We start from the raw sequence: 19,577 nt of genomic DNA on the forward strand, positions 1-19,577 counted from the left end.
AAAATCCTCACATTGCGGTGCGCAATCGACGAATCTCAGATGACCCGAAGATCTGTCATGCCACGTCACGCTCCAACTTCTGGAGTTCAACCGAATCAGAACATTAAATCAGTTTTCAGAGCATCAGAGTCCATCAGCTCCATGGGTGGACAGAGTACACTTTTAACTGCATTAACGTTTCATTTTCACGGCGCTGACGCAGGGATTCTCACCCGATACCAAAATCTGACACGTTTGTTTCTGTAGTACTGTTAGAGCAGAAGATCAGGTCAGTTTATGGTCACAGCCTGAAAAGCAATTAAAAGGACATGTTTGTTTCTAATGTTGAACGTCACAAACAAAACCCATTTTATAGGAAGATGAGGTTTCTGATTAACTGCGAATGCAACCTTGTGGTATTAATCATAGCTCTAGTAGACTACCACTTCTGGTATCTGTAACATTAGGAGTGGTTTTATCATAAAGAAACAGTGAAGTTGGACAAAAACATTAAACTTGACATATGTGGAAAATACAGCAATAGTTTGATATTAAACTGCTGAGTAATTTTGTTTTAATGGGCTCTGGAGTTGGAGCTGGAGTCCACAATGTATTTTAGTCTCTATATAAAAAATGGAGACTCATATCATCATCCCCCGACCACCGTGCTTGATAGTAGGCATGAGGCGCTTGTACTGATTTATTTATTTTTCTATTGTGGTTCTGTTACATTTTGGTCAAACAATGTCGTATTTTCGACTAGACCTTCATTGTTTGGATGCATGTGTCCAAAAAGTCTCTATTCAACAGAAAAGACCCACAGAGGAGGAACACAGAGGAGGACTTTCAGTGTCGTAGTTGGGCTGCCGGATCAACCGGTTTTACCACCCCGTGTCAATGATGCTCTCTCCTTTGCTGTTGCAGAAATTAGGAAACCAGGGAGGGGGACTTGAATTTCCATCTGCTTAAACTTCCTGAAGGTTCAATTTTCATCTGGAGAACATGAGGTCATCAAAATGAGACACATTGGGCGTTGTTTTAGGACTCTAGGAGTTTTAAGGTTATTGAGGCTTTGTTTTTGTTGCGGATTATGAGATAAAGAGACTAGGCTGAGAAAGGCAGTTAGCACGGAAACTGCAGATAAACAACAGACCCAGGAGACACAGCCTGACATACTTAGATTGGACAGAATGACTGATAAGGGGAAAACGTGTCAGCTAGGACACGTCTGCATTATAGTATGATCTTCTCCACTAATGTGATGAACAGAACACTGATATCATACTGTGAACGCCTGAATGGGTGTACACAATTGGTCCTATAATGTCTGTGTGAGGAATGAACGGGGCTCTCTGGCATACAGAAATCTACCCATTGCACTGTTGTGCATGAGAGCCTAGTACTGAAGCTGTAAACATCCCTCTGCCTTTTAGATTAAATATGGTAAAAGATAGTTTCTGTTTCAAGAGTCTTTTTATTACTACAGAAGTCTACAACAGAAACACCACATTATTCAGGGAAAGAACCTGGGGGGACTGGGGGTCAATTCTTTAACATTTTTAAAAGTTAAATACTGAGCAATTTACCACATGTCACGTTTTGTGTTTTTAAAGAACAGTTTAACAGACAAGACACAGTATGTAAAATTATATGTAGAATAATTGAGTTATTATTACTAACCACAGCAGAAATACATTATAAGGATTCCATTATAATGCATTGAAAGTTGAGCAGACTATAAAAAGGGTTATGGTACTGAAAAGATGTCTGAAGGATGAACTAAGCCCTATCAAGAGAATGAAGCTGATAGAACAAGAGCTTGTTGGATGAATGTTTTATTTTTTTTAACCTTTTTTGGAATGGATGAATGTATAAAACTCATTATATTAGTCCTATTTTGAATTTGTGGTGGGAATAAATTGCTCCAATTCCAAAGTGAAAGGTGATGTTTTGTTCCAGCTTCTCTGCTTGCCAATAAGCTGAATTCGAGGTACTTGTGCGTTCACTAACACACGAGGCGCGAGGTGCCACAGCACTATGAGGGGACCTCAGTGCAGACCCAGAACTCACTGGAGGAAGTATCCACTCTGCTCAGGCAACAGCTTGGGACGGATGGATGGATTTGACATATTTTATCTAGATAGTTATTTAGTCTGGGAAAACACACACACACACACACACACACACACACATATATATATATATATATATATATATATATATATATATATATATATATATATATAAATTTTATTTCAAGCGCCTTTCAAAACACTCAAGGTCACTGTACATGTAAAAACAATAAATGGTAAAAGCAGTCGTCATAATTAAAAGAGTGTGTGTGTGTGTGTGTGTGTGTGTGTGTGTATGTTGTGATTTTACCTTGATTTTATTGTTTTTACAGCACTTTGGTAAACTGTTGTGTTAAATGCACACGTAATTGAATAGTTTTAATCCATTGAACATGTATACAATACTGTAGATTTTTATGAAACATGTGACAATGCTACGACCTCAGTATTTTTTTCACTGTATCTTCTTAAAAAAGACATTAACAAAACCGAGTAATATAAATTATATGCGGCGCTGGAGCAAAAACGTCAGTTCAGAAGCTGAGAAACGTCCCACCAAGTACAAGGTTTTTCAGTTCCGGTGGCTCCACCTGCTGGTCAGTAGAGGTATAGCCCGCTGCGCCTCTTCTCAGAGCATTACGACGCTCGGCTGCAGTCTTTTACCGTAACCAGGCGTACCTCGACGGACATGGCAGCTGTTATAAACCAGCAGCAGCTCTCCTGCTCACTGTGAGTCCACCTTCCTTCTTCCTCTGGTCTGAAACGGTGAAAATCCTCCATGTTGTTGCTTCAGGCAACCCCTCGCTGCCTCGTAGGTTCTTATCTTCGGTTTAGCCTGTGGTACCTTGATCTTTGATGTCGACGTTACGGTGTTGACGCGGCGGCGGAAGCGACGGGGGAACCAGAAGTGTCATATTAAAAGTCAACCATAAGCAGGTAGGCTCCGTGACTTAAATTAGCTGAATGTGCTCCTAAAGTCTGTTTGTCCGCAGCGTCTAACTTGAGTTAAGGCGGATACAGGAACAACTGGGCTGGTTGGGATAATATTAATTTTTAACAACATTATAGGGGCTGACTGTACAGTTCGGTCCTGTGGAGCTGATCCAGTCAGTGTCCTGACATGGTCTTAGAGTAATGGTTCTCGTCTTGCAGAACACGATCGATCAATTAACAGTTGTTGTTTTTTTTTTCCTGATCCTTCCTGTCTGCTGAAGGTGAGAGAGGAGTGGCTCTATGAAGCCAGTCTCCTTGTAGTTATCTCCATGGAGCAGGTAGCGTAAACAAATGCTGTTGGCCATAAAATGTCCCTCACTTAGATCATTTTCGAAATTTCAGCGTTTTCTAAAAGTTCATAATATTTTATAAAAGACGATATAAAATATTATGAACTTTTAAAAAAATGCTGAGATTTCGAAAATTTGGTTCTATTGCATTTCATTCACCTTAAATTGGTCAATGTAATATATAGGGTTCTGTGTTTTTTATTTTACAGGGCAGTGGTGTCCAAACTTTTTGCCATGAGGGCCAAAATCATAAAGTTTGAAGCACTTAGGGGGCCAAAGAAACATTTCTATAAATAAAAATCTAAGAACAAAGTTCTGCTCAATAATATACATATAAAAAAACTTTTTACTTAAATTCACAATATTGATTTTTGAAGAAAAGCTATCTTTAAATCTATGTATATAAAATAGTATTTGACAACTATGCTATTATAAGACAGTTTTACATGTTTTTGGGTTGATTTAAAAAAAAAAAAAAATATATATATATATATATATATATATATATATATATATATATATATATATATATATATATATATATATTGGGTTAGAACTTTGTTGTTCTAGCTCAACAACAAGGTCATTCTCGCTATATTAAGTTTTCTTTTGGGTAAAAGTTGCTTAACATAACCACAAAAGACATTTGTGGTTATATTTACTACACAAATAAAATGTATGTAGAAATCTGGGTTATAAATGAGAAATAATTATTTTGTTGCACCAAACAATTATGTTGTTTTACTTTCAGAGGTATTTGTCAGTGAAAATGTTCCTCTGAAACTAAAAACGGGCCATATTTCCTCCGTGCCAGAATTCTCTGGGGGCCATACAAAACCATTCGGGGGGCTGTAAACGGCCCCTGGGCCACACATTGGACACCCCTGGTATGGAGTCTATATAATAAATAAAAAATCTTCATGCAGATGAAACTATCACAAAATATCTGGACCCTTGTTCTAATGTGTACAGAAGCTTGACGTATGCCATGTGTTGGAACAGTCAAAACCTTCTTGACTCATCTAGATGGCACGGCCTTCCGCAGGGCATTAAAAGTTTGAACGTTACTCGTGACAAACATTTGACTTGCAGCTGAGCTGTCCACCTCGGAAGCCGAAGGAAGACTAAATGCGTCCTGACAGATTTTAGTTATGGCTTCCCTGCAATGACACCAAAGTGGGCCGTATGAAGAGCTACGATAGGCCGGAGAAAGGCGTCACTTTAACGTCACCTGAGCACGTGTAGTGTTTGCACGTCAACGTATTATTATTATTTTTTATTTTTTATTTATCCTTTATTTAACCAGGTAATACTCATTGAGATTAAAAATCTCTTTTGCAAGAGAGGCCTGGCCATTAGTTTGCGTGTACAACTTGCAGCATTGTCGCTTTAGGTCATGATCATCATCACAAAGATCAGTTCTCACTGTATGATCTAAGTATTTCAAAAATATCACCACCAGCCAACATTAAATGATTAAAAAGATTAGCTGCCATATGAGCGATGTTAAAGATGATCTTGAATTGTGGGGAAAAGGGGATAATATTCTGCCTTATATCTTCTTAGATACGGAAACAGGTTCAGATAGCACTGTTCCCCATTTAAGTTGCATAGTTTGATGTGAGTCCAAAATAAAAATCCTAATTAGATCTGCAGGGACCCCACTGCTTTGCAATTTAATGAACAACTTCTGATGATGGTCAGTTCTGCTAAATGCTTTGGACGCGTCTAAAAAGCACATAAAACTGAGGGGCTCTGTCTTATATATTTACTCACAATTTGCTTCATGAAATGTATACGCAGATCATTGCAATGCCTACTTTTGAAACCAAACTGATTGTTGGTTGTTGCAGACGGCCATTTGTCACCCCAGAAACATTTGAATTAACAGGTGTGGAAAAGAAAAACAGTACCTGGATCAGGCTAAATGTTGTTCTGTAACAATAAAATTATTATTTTGTTTAAAACATTCTGTGCTTATCCCGTTTAATCACTGTGAGGTTAAAAATAGCGTTAGCACCCAATAGATTAGGGGTGGGCAAACCTTTTATCACACGGGCCAAGACTATCAAATCAAAAGTACTTGAGCGTCAAAACTAACACAACTTAAAGATAAATAAAAAACTTATCTAATAAACAATTTTATGTTGATAATAAAATTATATTTTGATAATTTATTTTTACCTGCCTCACAAAATATGAGCAATAAATTTTAATCTAATGGATTAGTCATATTTTCTGTAGGAAAGGGATCTGATCAGGAAGGGATCATTGAAAAGGGTTTTGTACGTTTGCTTTATTAAAACATAATCAGCAAGGTTGTTTTTCTGGGCTCGCTTTTAAAGAGAGAAAAAAGAAAAGACACGGTCTATTCTGAGCAATAAGAACAAGATTCAGATCGGTCTTTCTTTGAAAATGCTTGCTGTATTTAGCTTATTTCATTTCATGAATTAAAAGCTGATTTTGGTGCCCCAAAGTCTGCCTTACATAAAAAGTCATTGGATAGATGCGGTCCAGTTTACTACGAGGTTAAAGAAAGTCTAAAAAGGGAGGTTATTAAAAGACACAAACTTTGTGTTGTCCCTAACATTTTCAACTGTAAGAAGATTTTAATTTGTCTGTGATTTGCCCTAATTAAAAATAATTAGGATTAATTAACCAATCAGCCTCCTTTGCCGTTGGTTACCACACAAAATCAGTCCAGGGGCTGCAAATGGACCCCAGCCTGCACTCTGCACATGCCTGCTAATGATGTAACTGATATTACAGTTATGTTAGCTATAATTGTTAGTTGTTAATTTCATTTAGATGCATAGACGTCAGCAAAAGAATCATTTCCAGAATAAAATACCTTTTTGCTTTTCTGTAACACCAGCATAACATGCTCATATTAGCTTGTTAATGAGCAGGGCAAGCCTGCAGCTTTTAGATGTATCCCTGCAACCAAATGGTTGACTGGCTGTTTGTAAATGCCAAACTGACCAATAGATGTTGAGTCTGGGTTTCTGGTAACAAATACTGACAAAAAAACTCTGCGTTTTTCTTCAGGCATCAGGGACAGGGGTGGTACTGGATTCCTCACCGCCGTTATTTCGGCCGCCACCAGCTCCAGCTCCCTTTCATCAATGCCTCGATGGAAAGGTTTCTTAGGTCAGCACCTGCGATGGTCCAGCTCTGTGACCCGAGCCCTCGGCCTGCTTGTCGTCACGTTCTGCGTCGTCCTTCCCCTCTGCTGCCACCGGCTGCTCTACTCCTACTACTTCTTCCGGTTCATGTACCTAAACTCCATGAGCGATGAAGTCCTCCGGGAGAGTCTGGAGCGAGGCCAGGAGGCGCTCCACTTCTGGCAGAACAGCTCCCCGCTGGAGTCGGCCCGATTCAGCGACGTAGCCCAAAACCCAGAGCTGCTGGTGACTGTGGTGACGGCCAGGCGGAGCGAGGCGCGGGACTTCCACTACCTGCTCCAGGTGATGCGGCAGCTGAGCATCACCGCGGGCGGCTGCGGGGGGCGGCGCTGCGCCGAGGTTGTGCTCTGCGACGTGGAGCGCGGCCCCCAGGAGAACCAGGACGCCAAGCTGCTGGAGGCCCACTTCAGGGTGATGCGGCGTTCGGCTCGGGAGCAGCAGGCCGACGGGGAACAGATCAACATCTTCGAGCGGGAGAAGAGGGACTACGTGTTCTGTCTCCGCCAGGGGTGGGAGCTGGCCAAGCCCAAGAACATGATCATCCTGGAGGACGACGCCCTTCCCAGGCAGGACTTTTTCAGGGTGGTGAAGGATCTGCTGTCTCGTCGCTTCGCCCTCCGCACGCTTTACATCAAGCTGTATCACCCCGAGAGGCTGCAGCGCTACTGGAACCCCGAGCCGTACCGCCTCCTGGAGTGGGTGGGGCTCGGTCTGGTGGCCGCCACAGCCCTCCTCCTCACCGTCCCGTACTGGAACCTGTGCTCCTTCCCCTTCACTCTGTCGGCCAGCCATCTCCTCTTCTTCACCCTCTACTTCATGGCGGCCGCCGAGCTGATAGGCAGACACTACCTCTTGGAGGTTCGGAGAATGTCGCCGCAGCTCTACGCTGTCTCCCCGGCCACCGAGTGCTGCACCCCGGCCATGCTTTTTCCAGGCAACGCCTCGCTGAGGGTGGCCGATTTCCTGGACGCCTCCTTCTGCTACAAAGGGAACGCCAAGGATACGGTTCTCTATCAGATTGCCAGGAGCACTCCCGGAGAAAGGTCCCACAGTGTGGAACCCAACCTCGTCACTCACATCGGGGCCTATTCCTCAGTCAGGCCCAACCCACTCAGGCCCAAACTCCTCTGAAATAATCTGGGGGGAGGGAAGCAGGCGCCGCCTCTCCTGGGTTTATGTTTTCCTGCCAAATCTAGGAAGGACGCGGCGATGGTGGGCTGACTGTTCAGATGTGCAGGTTGGAGTTTTGCAGGGACTCGTTTCACTTTCACTCATTTACACCAGAGGTGCACTTTCACTTGGAGCTGCCTCCACCAGTTTTGGTCTTTTGAGCCTGGTTTAAAGCCTTTGAAACCAGAATAAGTTAGTTTCAGGTGTTTTGGTTTGGGGGAAAAAGCTGCCTGACACATAGGATACAGTATAAGTCAATGGGGATGGCTTTAATGGCTTTCTATTGAAAAACATGATAAAGATGATTAGCTTTTCATGTGGGCTGGTACTGTTTCATTTACCCCTTCGCCTTTTTGTAATTGACCCAACTAAGCGTTTCTGCCTCAGCTCTCTTGCTTCTGGCAGTGAGTCACTGTGTTCTTGCCTTGGGGACGTTTTCTACCCACTTTGCCAACTGATGAAAAGGATTTTCTAAACTCTAACCGTAGTGCACTGGAGAAAATGTGGTTCTGTGACTCTCTTAAATAATGTTTACCAGCGGCAGGTCAGTGGGAGTTATCTTGACTTGTATTGCCAAAGGTCAACAGGCCCAAACCAGGAACAGAATCCCCATAAATGGATGTAGGGTTTGACAAAGTCTAAATTCATTTATCCATGAAACTTGAGCGTCCTCCTGATGCTTCAGCTTTATATTTTATCAAGACTGCTTCACCAGCTGTTAGCTAGACAGTCAGCCACATGAGATCAAAATGTTTTTTTTATGAATTTTAAAAAGGAAGAGACAAAAGGGCAGTTTATGGCTAGACGAAGGTATGGACATGCAAACTGACCCCGATCAGTTCTTTTTAACCGTTCGTTGCTAAGTTAGTCGCTTTGCGTAGCTCGGACTGTGGGACCCAGCAGAGCGTTTCATCCTGATGCTGGAAATCTTTGGGCATCTGTTCATTTAACTTGTGTATTTTCAGCTGATGGCTTACATGCCTGACCTCTTTGGAATACAGTTGGTCTGAAAAAATGATATATCTTTTTGAAAACAGAATAAGGAGTAGAGGAGTAATGATATCTTTGTTTCCTACCGGTTTTCTGCAAACTATTAAAGCTCAATCTAGGAACTTATCCTTACAAATTATATTTAGCAGATCGACATTTTTCTGCAAAAACATTTATTTGAAAGTTCGTATTAAAACCGATCGGATGGTTTTCAGCTGGAACTGCGGTCAGAATGCTGTAAAACCAAGCATATCAGGGCGTTGGCTAGATATTAGACAATTAGATGAACAAGAAGTTCTTGTTTAAAAAGTGTTCACAAGCTAAAGAGAATATTGAATCCTAATTAGTCTGCAGGGTTTCATCTTATGTTTCGGCAACAAACTGAGCATAATCTTTAGTAAAAAAAAAAATTATGAGCTTTAAATGCAGGATAAATCATTCTATTATTTCCCTATTGATTATTTAACTGATGTTAGTGAAGGTATGAATGTATGTACTCTGCTAATACTGCTGCTAAAACGACCAAAATAAGAGAAAACATCCTCTGTTCATCCTTTTCTTGGATCAGAGGAGATGAATTCAGATGCTCCACCATTGTCCTTGTGTAGAGGTGGACCTTGAAGACAATCGTTTCGAGTTCACACTTATATTTGTCTCTCAAAAATATTCCCACCCCTCCAACTTTTGCAAATCTGGCACATTACAGCTACGACCCTTAATGTGTTTGGTTCGGATCTTATGGGATAGGCCAGGGGTTCCCAAGGTGGGGTTCGTATTTTTTTTCTTCAAAAGTTGCAACTTTTTGACACTAGAAAGCATCCAAGTTTGTTTTTCTTTTTATCACAAACATGTGTGAGTAAAAATTCACTCTGCCGTGGTCAGTAATTTATTTTCTTTAATCTACAATGGGCATAATCACTGTTTTGTTGAAAAAATTACAATAAAGTCATAATGTTATGGGAACAAGGTCCAAATATTACTAAAACAAAGTCAGACTGTCGTTGCACAATCGTTTCCTGATACTAATAATAATTTGATGCTGAGGTGCTAATAAGATGGATAAGCAAAGGATCTGGCACTCGTATTTTTTGGTCGCAGGCTGAAAATTTTGGGAACACCTGGGACAGACCAACATAAAGTAGTCCATGACTGTAATGAGGAAGGAGAAGATTGTTCTGCAAATAAGTCTGAAAAGTGAGGTGTGCATTTACAGTATATTCAATAGTTTGTAACCTTGCCCTTGCAGCAGTAACAGCAGTCTCTGGGGTCATGGCTCCACCAGTTTTGCTCGTCTAGAATGTGCGGCCTGTGATTATTCTTTGAAAATTAGGTTAAGGGCAGAGAGGTTGAATGGTGAGGCTTTGTCAGGCTCTCAGGTGGTTGTAGGTCAGGCATACAACATTGCTACAACATTAGTTTGTAGCCCTGCTCCTCTGGGGCCTCAGCCCTGCATGTTCTAGGTGTTTCCCTTCTGCTGCACCCCTGACTTAAAGAAACGGGGGGGTTAGCAGACTGATGACGTGCTGAGGAGGCAATGCAATCATTTGAACCAGGTGTGGTGGAACAGACGCCTCTAAAAACACGAAGGACTCTGGGCCCTGGAGATCAGGGTTGAGAACTCCTGATCTAAACCACTGCATTCACATAGGGGGTGGTGTGTGCAGTGGATGTCTGTATGTGTATGCCTAGTGTTTTAATCATTGGTTGTGAGGTCTGATCGTAGTTTCGTCTGACCAGAGCACCTTCTTCCACATGTTTGCTGTTATGCAAACATAACTTCTGAATTTTTGCTTTCCAACAATGGCTGTTTTTGTGCCACATGCATAATATCAGGAGCGCTAAGCTAATAGTTGCCTGGGTGATGGTTTCATCCACCTGAACTGTGGATCACTGTAGCTCCTCCAGAGCTCACCTGGGCCCCCACGCCTTGTTCCTGAGTAATGCTCCCCCTGCCCAGGCAGCCAGTTTAGGTGGACAGTCGTTTTCTGAGGGAGTTCATAGCTTGGGTTATTGTTTTAGAACATAACTCTTTTTATAAACATCTCCAGATCTTTCTTCCCGACCTGTCTGCTGTGCTCCTTGGTCTTCATGATGCTTTTGTTCTCTGATGTTCTCTAACAAACCTCAGAACAGAGCAGCTGGATTTTTACTGAAGACAGTAGGTTGCACTTTTTTGGGGGATACCAGAATACAGGGGACTAAATACAAATGGGTGCCACACTTTTCAGATTTTTCCTTCCGCTTCCACTTTATGCTACTTTGTGTTGGTCTATTCCATAAAATCTCCTAAAATACATTGTTTTTTGGCTATAAACTGACAAAATGGGCAAAAGGGGGAATATTGTGAGTACTTCTGCAAGACACTATGTTCTCCTTCCCATCTCCAAACGTGGAATCTGTTCATATCCATAAAATCCACCTTCGTTCCCTTTTTTTCCCGCCACATCTGCAGCCTTCATTGAGGCTGTTTGAAAACATGGACAGTGTTCAGTTCCCTGTGGTGCGTTGTTCCTGCAGATGGAAGTGAACTGATCACATGGCACACTGCCCTCCCATCGCTGACTGTGGGGCTTTTACTGTCTTACTGCCCCCCCAAAAGTTTTGGTTTACCTAAATGATGCACTAAAACGCCAGACTTCATTCACCACCATGCCACCATCTCACTGGACCCCCAGGGTCCCTGAACGTGCCTTAGATGTGCCGCCTGAGGACAAAGCCGGATTATATGAATTAGATTATTGAGATATTGCCAGGTTATTTGTCATTTAAAAAAAAGTGAATTGGAAGACAAATGGGCAGATAAAAAACATCTTTTTTTTTTTTTTTAGTGCCAGCGTCAGCACAGGCCATCGGGCTTCTGGACGCCGTTGGATTTTCAAACCCAGCTCATATCTGGTTTAATGGCAGACACACACCAGCTCTCAGGGAGAAAAAAACACAAGCTGCCAGACTCCAGCTCCCGCGCTAAAACACGAGTAAATCAGCTTAAATGTGCTGAGCCTGCCGTTCATGTCAGACTTCTGTTACTGTAGGATGCATAGAAGAGCGTCCTGCAGCTGTTTAACGTAGATCTAGAACAAGGAGACCAGCAGTGAACACGGATATCTGAATCCACCGATCAGCTCTGAAGCTTTGCTTTCTTTCTACACACGCACAAATTGTGGCTTTTCGCTTTCCCTCACTCTCAGGCAAAAAAAAATCACGGCAAGTTATTCAATTGCAACAAAGCTGACGAGGATCTTTGCCGAAAACATATCAGTCAAACGTGCATATTTTCAGTTTTTTATATATTTTTTTGCAACCTGTAGCAGGACGTGTCATGTTTCATCACTCACCAAAGTTCTGCCTTTATTGTGTTTTACACTTTGTTCTATAAATTAAAGCAAGCATTGTCCTATTAAAAGCCTATCCAGAATAAACATATATCTGATCTGATCTGGTAGACGATAGGTTGAACATGTTTTTATCCAAAGAAAGCAACAAACACTACTGACTGTTGGGCAGTTTTTAAAATATGTTCATTAAAATCTCAGAAAACAAACTAAAATCTGCTCTAGATCGTTTTTGGATTTGGTTTGAGTTTCTTTGCACATTTAAATTGTTCTATAGTAACATGAACTTTTATCATGATATATAATACCATCAGGGCCAAAATTGTTCCTACCCCTGGCAGATTAAGATTTAAAATTAGATTAATTCAACCGGGAGGTTTGATAAGACATGAGTGAGGCATATCTTAGAAAATAAAACAATGTAAAACAAGTATCAAATTCGAAACAAAACAAATAACTCAATTAATTTATTGGTATTAACTCTTCTTTTAATTTCTAGCCAGCTTGTTGTATGTCACCTGTCACTCACCTGTCACTCAAAGAAACATGTTGCTGAAATGAAAACCTAAATCTGCCAGAGGTATGAATCATTTTGAACCTAACTGTGGGCTCTGCTCATTGCATCGCTTGTTTGAGCAAGTTTCTTATGTATTGTATGCACAAAGTTTAAATAAATTAATTATTTTCATAATTTTTCTTTTAAAGAGGTCTAAATACATGACATGAGCATCTGTGCATCTGAATGTTCCAGTAGAAAGAGAGGGACGCTTGTCATGAAACTAAAGATGAAAGTGTTGTGATGATATCTTATGCTGATGCAGGTATTCGAACAATAATGATAAAGCCCGACTTGTATGTGAACTACAACTAAATGCTGGTTTTTGTACCTTTTTTTTGTTTTGTTTTTTGAACTGAGACTTTTGCTGATTTCTATATTGAAGACCTAATAAAGCACTGAGTGTGACGTGGCCTTGTTGTCGGGGAGTTTTCTTACCTGTAGTGATGTCATCTTAAGGTGGACAAAGTGGTTGATGGTGTATTACTGGTTTACAAAAAAGTAAATAATGTATACATTTTTGTGAGGAAAAATATTTGTTCCGTTAAAATGCTGCGATCCCTGCAGCACCACTGGTGAATCTCAGGAAGTTAGAACATCGTCAGAAACACACATCAGTAATTCACTGGTAATAATGAAACATATTCACAGTCATTATATAGGTCTCTCTTGTAAATGAGAAATCATGTTTCCTTAATCATATAAAAAATAATAATACAGAAGTGTGGGCCTACTGCTACTTAGTACTTGGTTGGGCCTTCTCTTTCAGGAATTACTGCATCAATGCAACGTTGGCATAGAGGCCATCAGCCTGTGGTTCTGCTGAGGTGTTCAGGAAACCCGGGTTGGTTTGATATGAACCTCCAGGTCGTCTGGCTTGTTGGTTCTGGTGTCTCTCCTCTTCCTCTTGACAATACTCCATAGATGCTGTACTGGGTTTGGGTCATACCCGTTTACTGGTCAATTAAGAACAGGAACACCATGGTCACTGAACCAGCTTCTGATACCTTTGGCAGTGTGGGCCGGTTACCAAGTCCTGGTGGAAAATGACATCAGCATGTCCATACGGCTGTCTGCAGAGGGAAGCATGATGTTTCTCTAGAACAGGGGTGTCAAACATACGGCCCGCGGGCCGCATCCGGCCCGCCGAACAATTTAGTCCGGCCCTGTGACTAAATGCATTATCATTATAAAAAAAAAAAAATTGTTTTTTTTTTTTTTTCTCACAGTGTCCTGTCTGGCAATGTGGCAATAAGATGCCACAAAGAGCTCATCAGATTTGACTTTCACAAGTGGACAAGATAAAAGGAAGAGAATGATAAAACAATTATTGAAAAAGACATGTACTTTGTTTAATTGAAAATATGCAGTTCCTATATTGTCCACGAGGGGCGCTGTGTTTTAATTAGCAGATTAAGCCTCAGGTGTGGAAACATTCAAATCATTTCTTAATTTTTATCTGTTTGATGTATTTTGTCATGCAGGACAGTGTTTTTAAGTTCCAAAAAATGTGAATAAATGTTTTTCAACATTGTATAATCACTGTGATTAGTTCTTATGCATAATGCACAAGTAAATGTTTAACTGAGTAAAAGTATTGTTGAAATTGCACATACTTTTCTTAAAAACGCTGAGGTTATTCATAATATATTGTGTAAAAGTGAAATTAACTTAATATAAAAATCAACAAGTCCACATTTATTAGTTCTATTTAATCTTGCAATGAGTTAACTCGTGTGGCCCTCTTGAGATCAGATTAAGCTGTATGCGGCCCCTCAACCAAAATGAGTTTGACACCCCTGGTCTAGAACCTCCCGGTGGAGGGCTGCACTGACTGTGGACTTCAGAAAACCCAGTAGACCAACACCAGCAGATGGCACGGCACCTCAAAGCGCCCCCTAGCAACATTTTATATTTTTGCTTATGCCTAACATAAGCAAAAATATTTCACACAGTGCAGTCTCCTTAAAGGGGGTGGGACTAAGCTGGCAGCAGGAATAACAACACTTAATTTTCTATTATTAGACAACGTTACTTTTTTATTTGATAATTACTATCAATAGAAATAAAAAAAAAATTCTACATGTTTTGATCACAAGATGTTTGAGACCGCTCAGTGGTGGCATCACTGAGGCCTCTTGCCTCCTTTGTCTGTGTGGATTATGGTTGGATTATGGTTGAAAATCCAGTTCTAATGTGATGCTGGTTTAACAGTAAAGCAGTTATCAGAGAGCCCGGTTTTAGAATAATCCAAACATTTTCTTTTGGATTTGGGCTTTGGGAATGACAGCCTACATTTTTTATGGTCTATTGAGTTGTATTTAGAGGATAGAGGTCAGCTTGGGTCTTGGGCTGGTTTGGAGATTCACTCTCAGGTACGTACTAATTGGGGTTTAAACTTAATCAATCTGACAAGAAATGACTTACTGCTATTAAAATATGAAGAGCCTATAACTTATCAGAACCACATGATAAATTCAGAACTATCCTGTTAATTACTCATGGACTACAGCGCTATGCTTTTAGGAAGGAAAAACTGGATTTATAGTCCCTCCAGCAAGTTCTGAGTTCTCCCCCAGGTTCTCCTCCCACAAGGTCAGAAAACCTCAGAAGGGAGCTGGCCAGGGAACATCCTGATCAGATGCCTGAACCACCGTATCTGACTCCCTTCGATGCAGAGAAGCAGCAGCTCTGCCTCAAGCTACCCCCAGATGGCGGAGCTCCTCACCCTACCTCTAAGGCTGAGCCCAGCCACTTGTTGCAGCCGCTTGTTTTCAAAATATTTTTTGTCCAAACCTGTGCCCATGGAAGTCTGATGTCTTTTTCCCATTGTCCTATTGAACAACTTTAATCTTTATTGCAGAAAAAAAGCCTATCCTCACTTTAAATCACCTCTGTAACTTCATTTGTGCTGCTAGCTGTAAACTCCAGCTCCTAATCAGGCTCAACCAGAGTAATCTATGATCAGTTCTCTGGGACGAAATGACTCTATGTTACAGTGTTGCACTGATTTCACCTATCACAGATTGTAGATATCGTCATCACACATGTCTGTCATGTTTAGAAAGCTAAATGTGGCTCTTTAGCTTGTTCATGAGCCAGGTCATTGAAATGCCTCAGAGGATCATCAGAAGAACTCACTGGACTCAGGCTGTCAGAGGTCATTCGTCTGAAGCAGAACCTAATGGAGACCAAAAGAAACCTGCTTCATCCTGTAATGCTCTGTCAATCAATACAGATGTTTCCACTGCTGCATTAGTCATTCACTGACTTTACCTTTCCATGACCAGACAGCAACTCACCAATTGTTCAGCTTCAGTTCTTTGCAGTGAAGTTCAGGGAATCTGGGAGTGATCCCACGTTCCCCAACACTTTTCATGTTGCCGGGATCAATCGATCCTCTAATAAGCAAAGAGAAACTCACAGCTGACATCATGAAGCAGGTCTGATCAGATCAAATTATGATAGATGTTTGAAAACATTTTCCAGCACTGCCACATATGGACAGCAGATGGCGGGAGAAAATAACCCAATGCTAAGCCTGGAGCCTTTGGTGAGGAGCACATCTCTGGTTTCTTTCCACTTCTATTAGCTCCAAATGACAAGTTTCACCATTAAGGTGATTCCCATAGAGCTGCTAATTGTGATTTTAGCATTAATAGCCAAAGCAAAATTCGCTGTTGTCGACTTGATTTTCAGACACTGTTCATCTTCTTTACATATTTTTCATGTCTTTAACATCTTTTGCCACGTCTCAGATTGTTTTAAAGACATCCTAACTGTATGATGAGGCTTTGCCAAATGAGCAGGTATCAGGGCTACTATTAAATGAGACAAAATGTAACGATTTTAAAATATTTATCTTAAAATTACAATTTAAAGCACAAAGACAATGTGTGCGTGCCAAAGTATTCAAACACCCCGAATAAACATTTTGTCATGTTTTGACCACTAACTTTGACATATTTTAACGGATTTTATGTGATAAACAGCTGCACCTGTGAACAGTAATGTTCATATGCTGTCAGAGATTCACCAACGGATTTCGTTCTGGACTTTGACGCAAACATTCCTATAGATGAATATGCTGTGATTTAAGGCATTGCATTTTTGCTCTGGCTGCATGTTTAAGGTCCTTTTCCCACTGGAAGTTAATCTCTGCCACAGTCACAAGGGGTTTCCAGCCTCTAACAGGTTTTCTGCCAGGAATGATCTTTATTTTGCTCCACCCATCTTCTTGTCAACCCTGCTGAAGAAATATAGCCCCACAGCGCAATGCCGTCACAATAGTTTATTTATTCTATTTTAATAATATCGATGGTGAAGTCAGGGTGATGTGCAGTGTATTTCACTTTATATAGTAGTGCATGAAGCCCAAAAGGTTCAGTTTTAAACTCATCTGACCACAGCATGTTTTTGTTGTGTTTGCAGTGTCCCCTACTTGGGTTATGGCAACCTTTTAAAATATTGAGCTATGGTCTTTATCATTTTTGGATGATGGGTTGTAAGCTGTAGATGGTTAAAGCTTGGGATAATCTTCATGATGCTGTTTATTCTGTAATGTTCCCATGCCTTCAGAAGCGCTCACAGAAGAGCTGGATTTATGCTGAGGCTAGATTACTCACATGTGCACTTGGCAATTAGTCGCTCTTATTAAGTGGTAACAGGACAAAAGTGGGTGGATACAGAATAATACGCACAAAAAGGCAAAAAAGTCTGTTTTTGTTTTCTACTTAAAAAAATGGTACATTGATTTAGGGTTTTAAATCACATAACGTCCCAAGAAAACACCACTGAACTGAAATAAAAACACATCACTCAGGATAAACATAGGGAGCGCTGTAGGTCATGTTTTTCAGTGATGTTTAATTTTTTCTTGAATGCAATCACTCTTAATCACTTGAATGTGGGATTTACCGTGACACTGAATTAAGAATACAGGTGCTGGTCCAATAATTAGGATATCGTGAAAATATTGATTTTTTTTCAGTAATCCCATTCAAAAAGTGTATATTATAGTCATTCATTACACACAGACTGCTAGATTTCAAGCATTGTTTCTTTTAATTTTGACAATTATAACAACTAATGAAAACCCCAAATTCAGTATCTCAGAAAATTAGAATATTGTGAAAATGTCCAATATTGAAGACACCTGGTGCCAGACTCTAATCTGCTAATTAACTCAAAACACCTTCAAAGGCCTTTAAATGGTCTCAGTCTAGTTCTCTAGGCGATACAATCGTGGGGAAGACTGCTGACTTGACAGTTGTCCAGAAGACGACCATTGACACTTCACACAAGGAGGACAAGACACAGAAGGTCATTGCTAAAGAGACTGGCTGTTCACAGAGCTCTGCGTCCAAGCACATTACTAGAGAGGCGAAGGGAAGGAAAAGATGTGGTAGAAAAAAGTGTACAAGCAACAGAGATGACCGCACCCTGGAGAGGATTGTGAAATAAAAAACATTCAGAAATGTGGAGAGATTCCCAAAGAGTGAACTGCAGCTGGAGTCAGAGTTTCTAGAACCACCACACAGAGATGTCTGCAGGACATGGTTTCAGCTGTGGCATTCCTGGTGTCAAGCCACTCTGGAACAAGAGACGGCATCAGAAGCGTCTTTCCTGGACTAAAGACAAAAAGGACTGGATGCTGCTGAGGGGTCCAGCGTTATGTTCTCTGGTGAAAGTAGATTTAGATTTCCTTTGGAAATCAAGGTCCCAGAATCTGGAGGAAGAGAGCAGAGGCACACAATCCACGTGGCTTGAGGTCCAGTGTGAAGTTTCCACAGTCAGTGATGGTTTGGGGCGCCATGTCATCTGGTGGTGTTGGTCCACTGGGTTTTCTGAGGTCAAAGGTCAATGCAGCCGTCTACCAGGAAGTTTTAGAGCACTTCATGGTTCCTGCTGCTGACCAACTTTATGGAGATGCAGGTTTCATTTTCCAACAGGACTCGGCACCTGTACACAGTGCCAAAGCTACCAGTACCTGCTTTAAGGACCATGGTATCCTGTTCTTAACTGGCCAGCAAACTCACCTGACCTTAACCCCATGGAAAATCTATGGGGTATTGTAAAGAGGAAGATGCGATATGCCAGACCTAACAATGCAGAAGAGCTGAAGGCCACTATCGGAGCAGCCTGGGCTCTCATAACACCTGAGCAGAGCTAGACTGACGGACTCCATGCCACGCCGCATTGCTGCAGTAATCCAGGGAAAAGGAGCCTAAACTAAGGATTGAGTGCTGAACATGCTCATATTTTTCAGTTGGCCAACATTTCTGAAAATCCTTTTTTTGTATTGGTCTTAATTTTCTGATACTGAATTTTGGGTTTTCATTAGTTGTCAGTTATCAAAATTAAAAGAAATACGCTGGAAATATATCAGTCAGTGTGTAATGAACGGATATCATATACAAGTTTGACATTTTGAATGGAATTACTGAGAAAAATCTACTTTTTCATTCTAATTATATGACTAGCACCTGTACAATAAAAGCATGCCATCCACATTTGCTCTTACATAGAAAAGAATTTCCTCTTTAGTCACATATAGGATAAAAAGTCAAACTATAGTTAAGAGAAATAACTTCACATAAATATATTCAGATGATGATTTGGGAATATTGAATTATCACTAATTTGATGAACATAATCCTCTGAAAGTTTTCCGTACATTTCAGGATTTTGTTTTCACTGTCTCCGTTTCCGTTATCCTGCTGCTGTGAATCACATGACCCCTGGTGCTGCCTTTAATGTCTCCTATAAATGTGCGTAAAACAGACATAACAATGAAAATTCACTAAATGAAATCATGGAAGAAACAATGCGCATTACACATAGATAGTTAGATCATTTTTGTGCCTTTTCTAATCAATATCCTCTATTTTGCCTCTTCAATTTACCCGGGATTTGAAGACATGTGGTTTCCACGTACTTGTGTTTGATTTCCGCTGGTATTTGAACGCAGCACCAGCCGTGGTTTATTAGTGCAGGACTGGCAGCTTGGA

At 40.9% G+C, this 19,577-nt stretch overlaps 1 protein-coding gene across 3 annotated transcripts; it reads left to right on the forward strand.

The window, feature by feature from the left end:
• The first annotated feature begins 2,690 nt into the window (after nt 1–2,690).
• pgap4 (post-GPI attachment to proteins GalNAc transferase 4) lies at nt 2,691–8,005 on the forward strand. 3 transcript variants are annotated; one of them, XM_012853473.3, is made up of 3 exons: nt 2,691–2,780; nt 2,867–2,987; nt 6,383–8,005. In XM_012853473.3, the coding sequence occupies exon 3, from the start codon at nt 6,460–6,462 to the stop codon at nt 7,648–7,650; it is 1,191 nt and encodes a 396-aa protein (XP_012708927.2). In that variant the 5' UTR covers nt 2,691–2,780; nt 2,867–2,987; nt 6,383–6,459; the 3' UTR covers nt 7,651–8,005. The 3 variants fall into 3 exon arrangements, with proteins under 3 accessions (XP_012708927.2, XP_012708928.2, XP_021166759.2); XM_012853474.3 differs by lacking the exon at nt 2,867–2,987 and having other exon boundaries at nt 2,708–2,780; XM_021311084.2 differs by having other exon boundaries at nt 2,733–2,987.
• Nucleotides 8,006–19,577: the final 11,572 nt, after the last annotated feature.

The sequence above is a fragment of the Fundulus heteroclitus genome, chromosome 5, assembly GCF_011125445.2.
Source record: "Fundulus heteroclitus isolate FHET01 chromosome 5, MU-UCD_Fhet_4.1, whole genome shotgun sequence".
In the NCBI taxonomy this organism is placed as follows: domain Eukaryota; kingdom Metazoa; phylum Chordata; class Actinopteri; order Cyprinodontiformes; family Fundulidae; genus Fundulus; species Fundulus heteroclitus.

Bases quoted from the DNA above. Each gene is read 5' to 3' on its own strand.
- pgap4 (XM_012853473.3), top strand. From the start codon at position 6,460: ATGCCTCGATGGAAAGGTTTCTTAGGTCAGCACCTGCGATGGTCCAGC.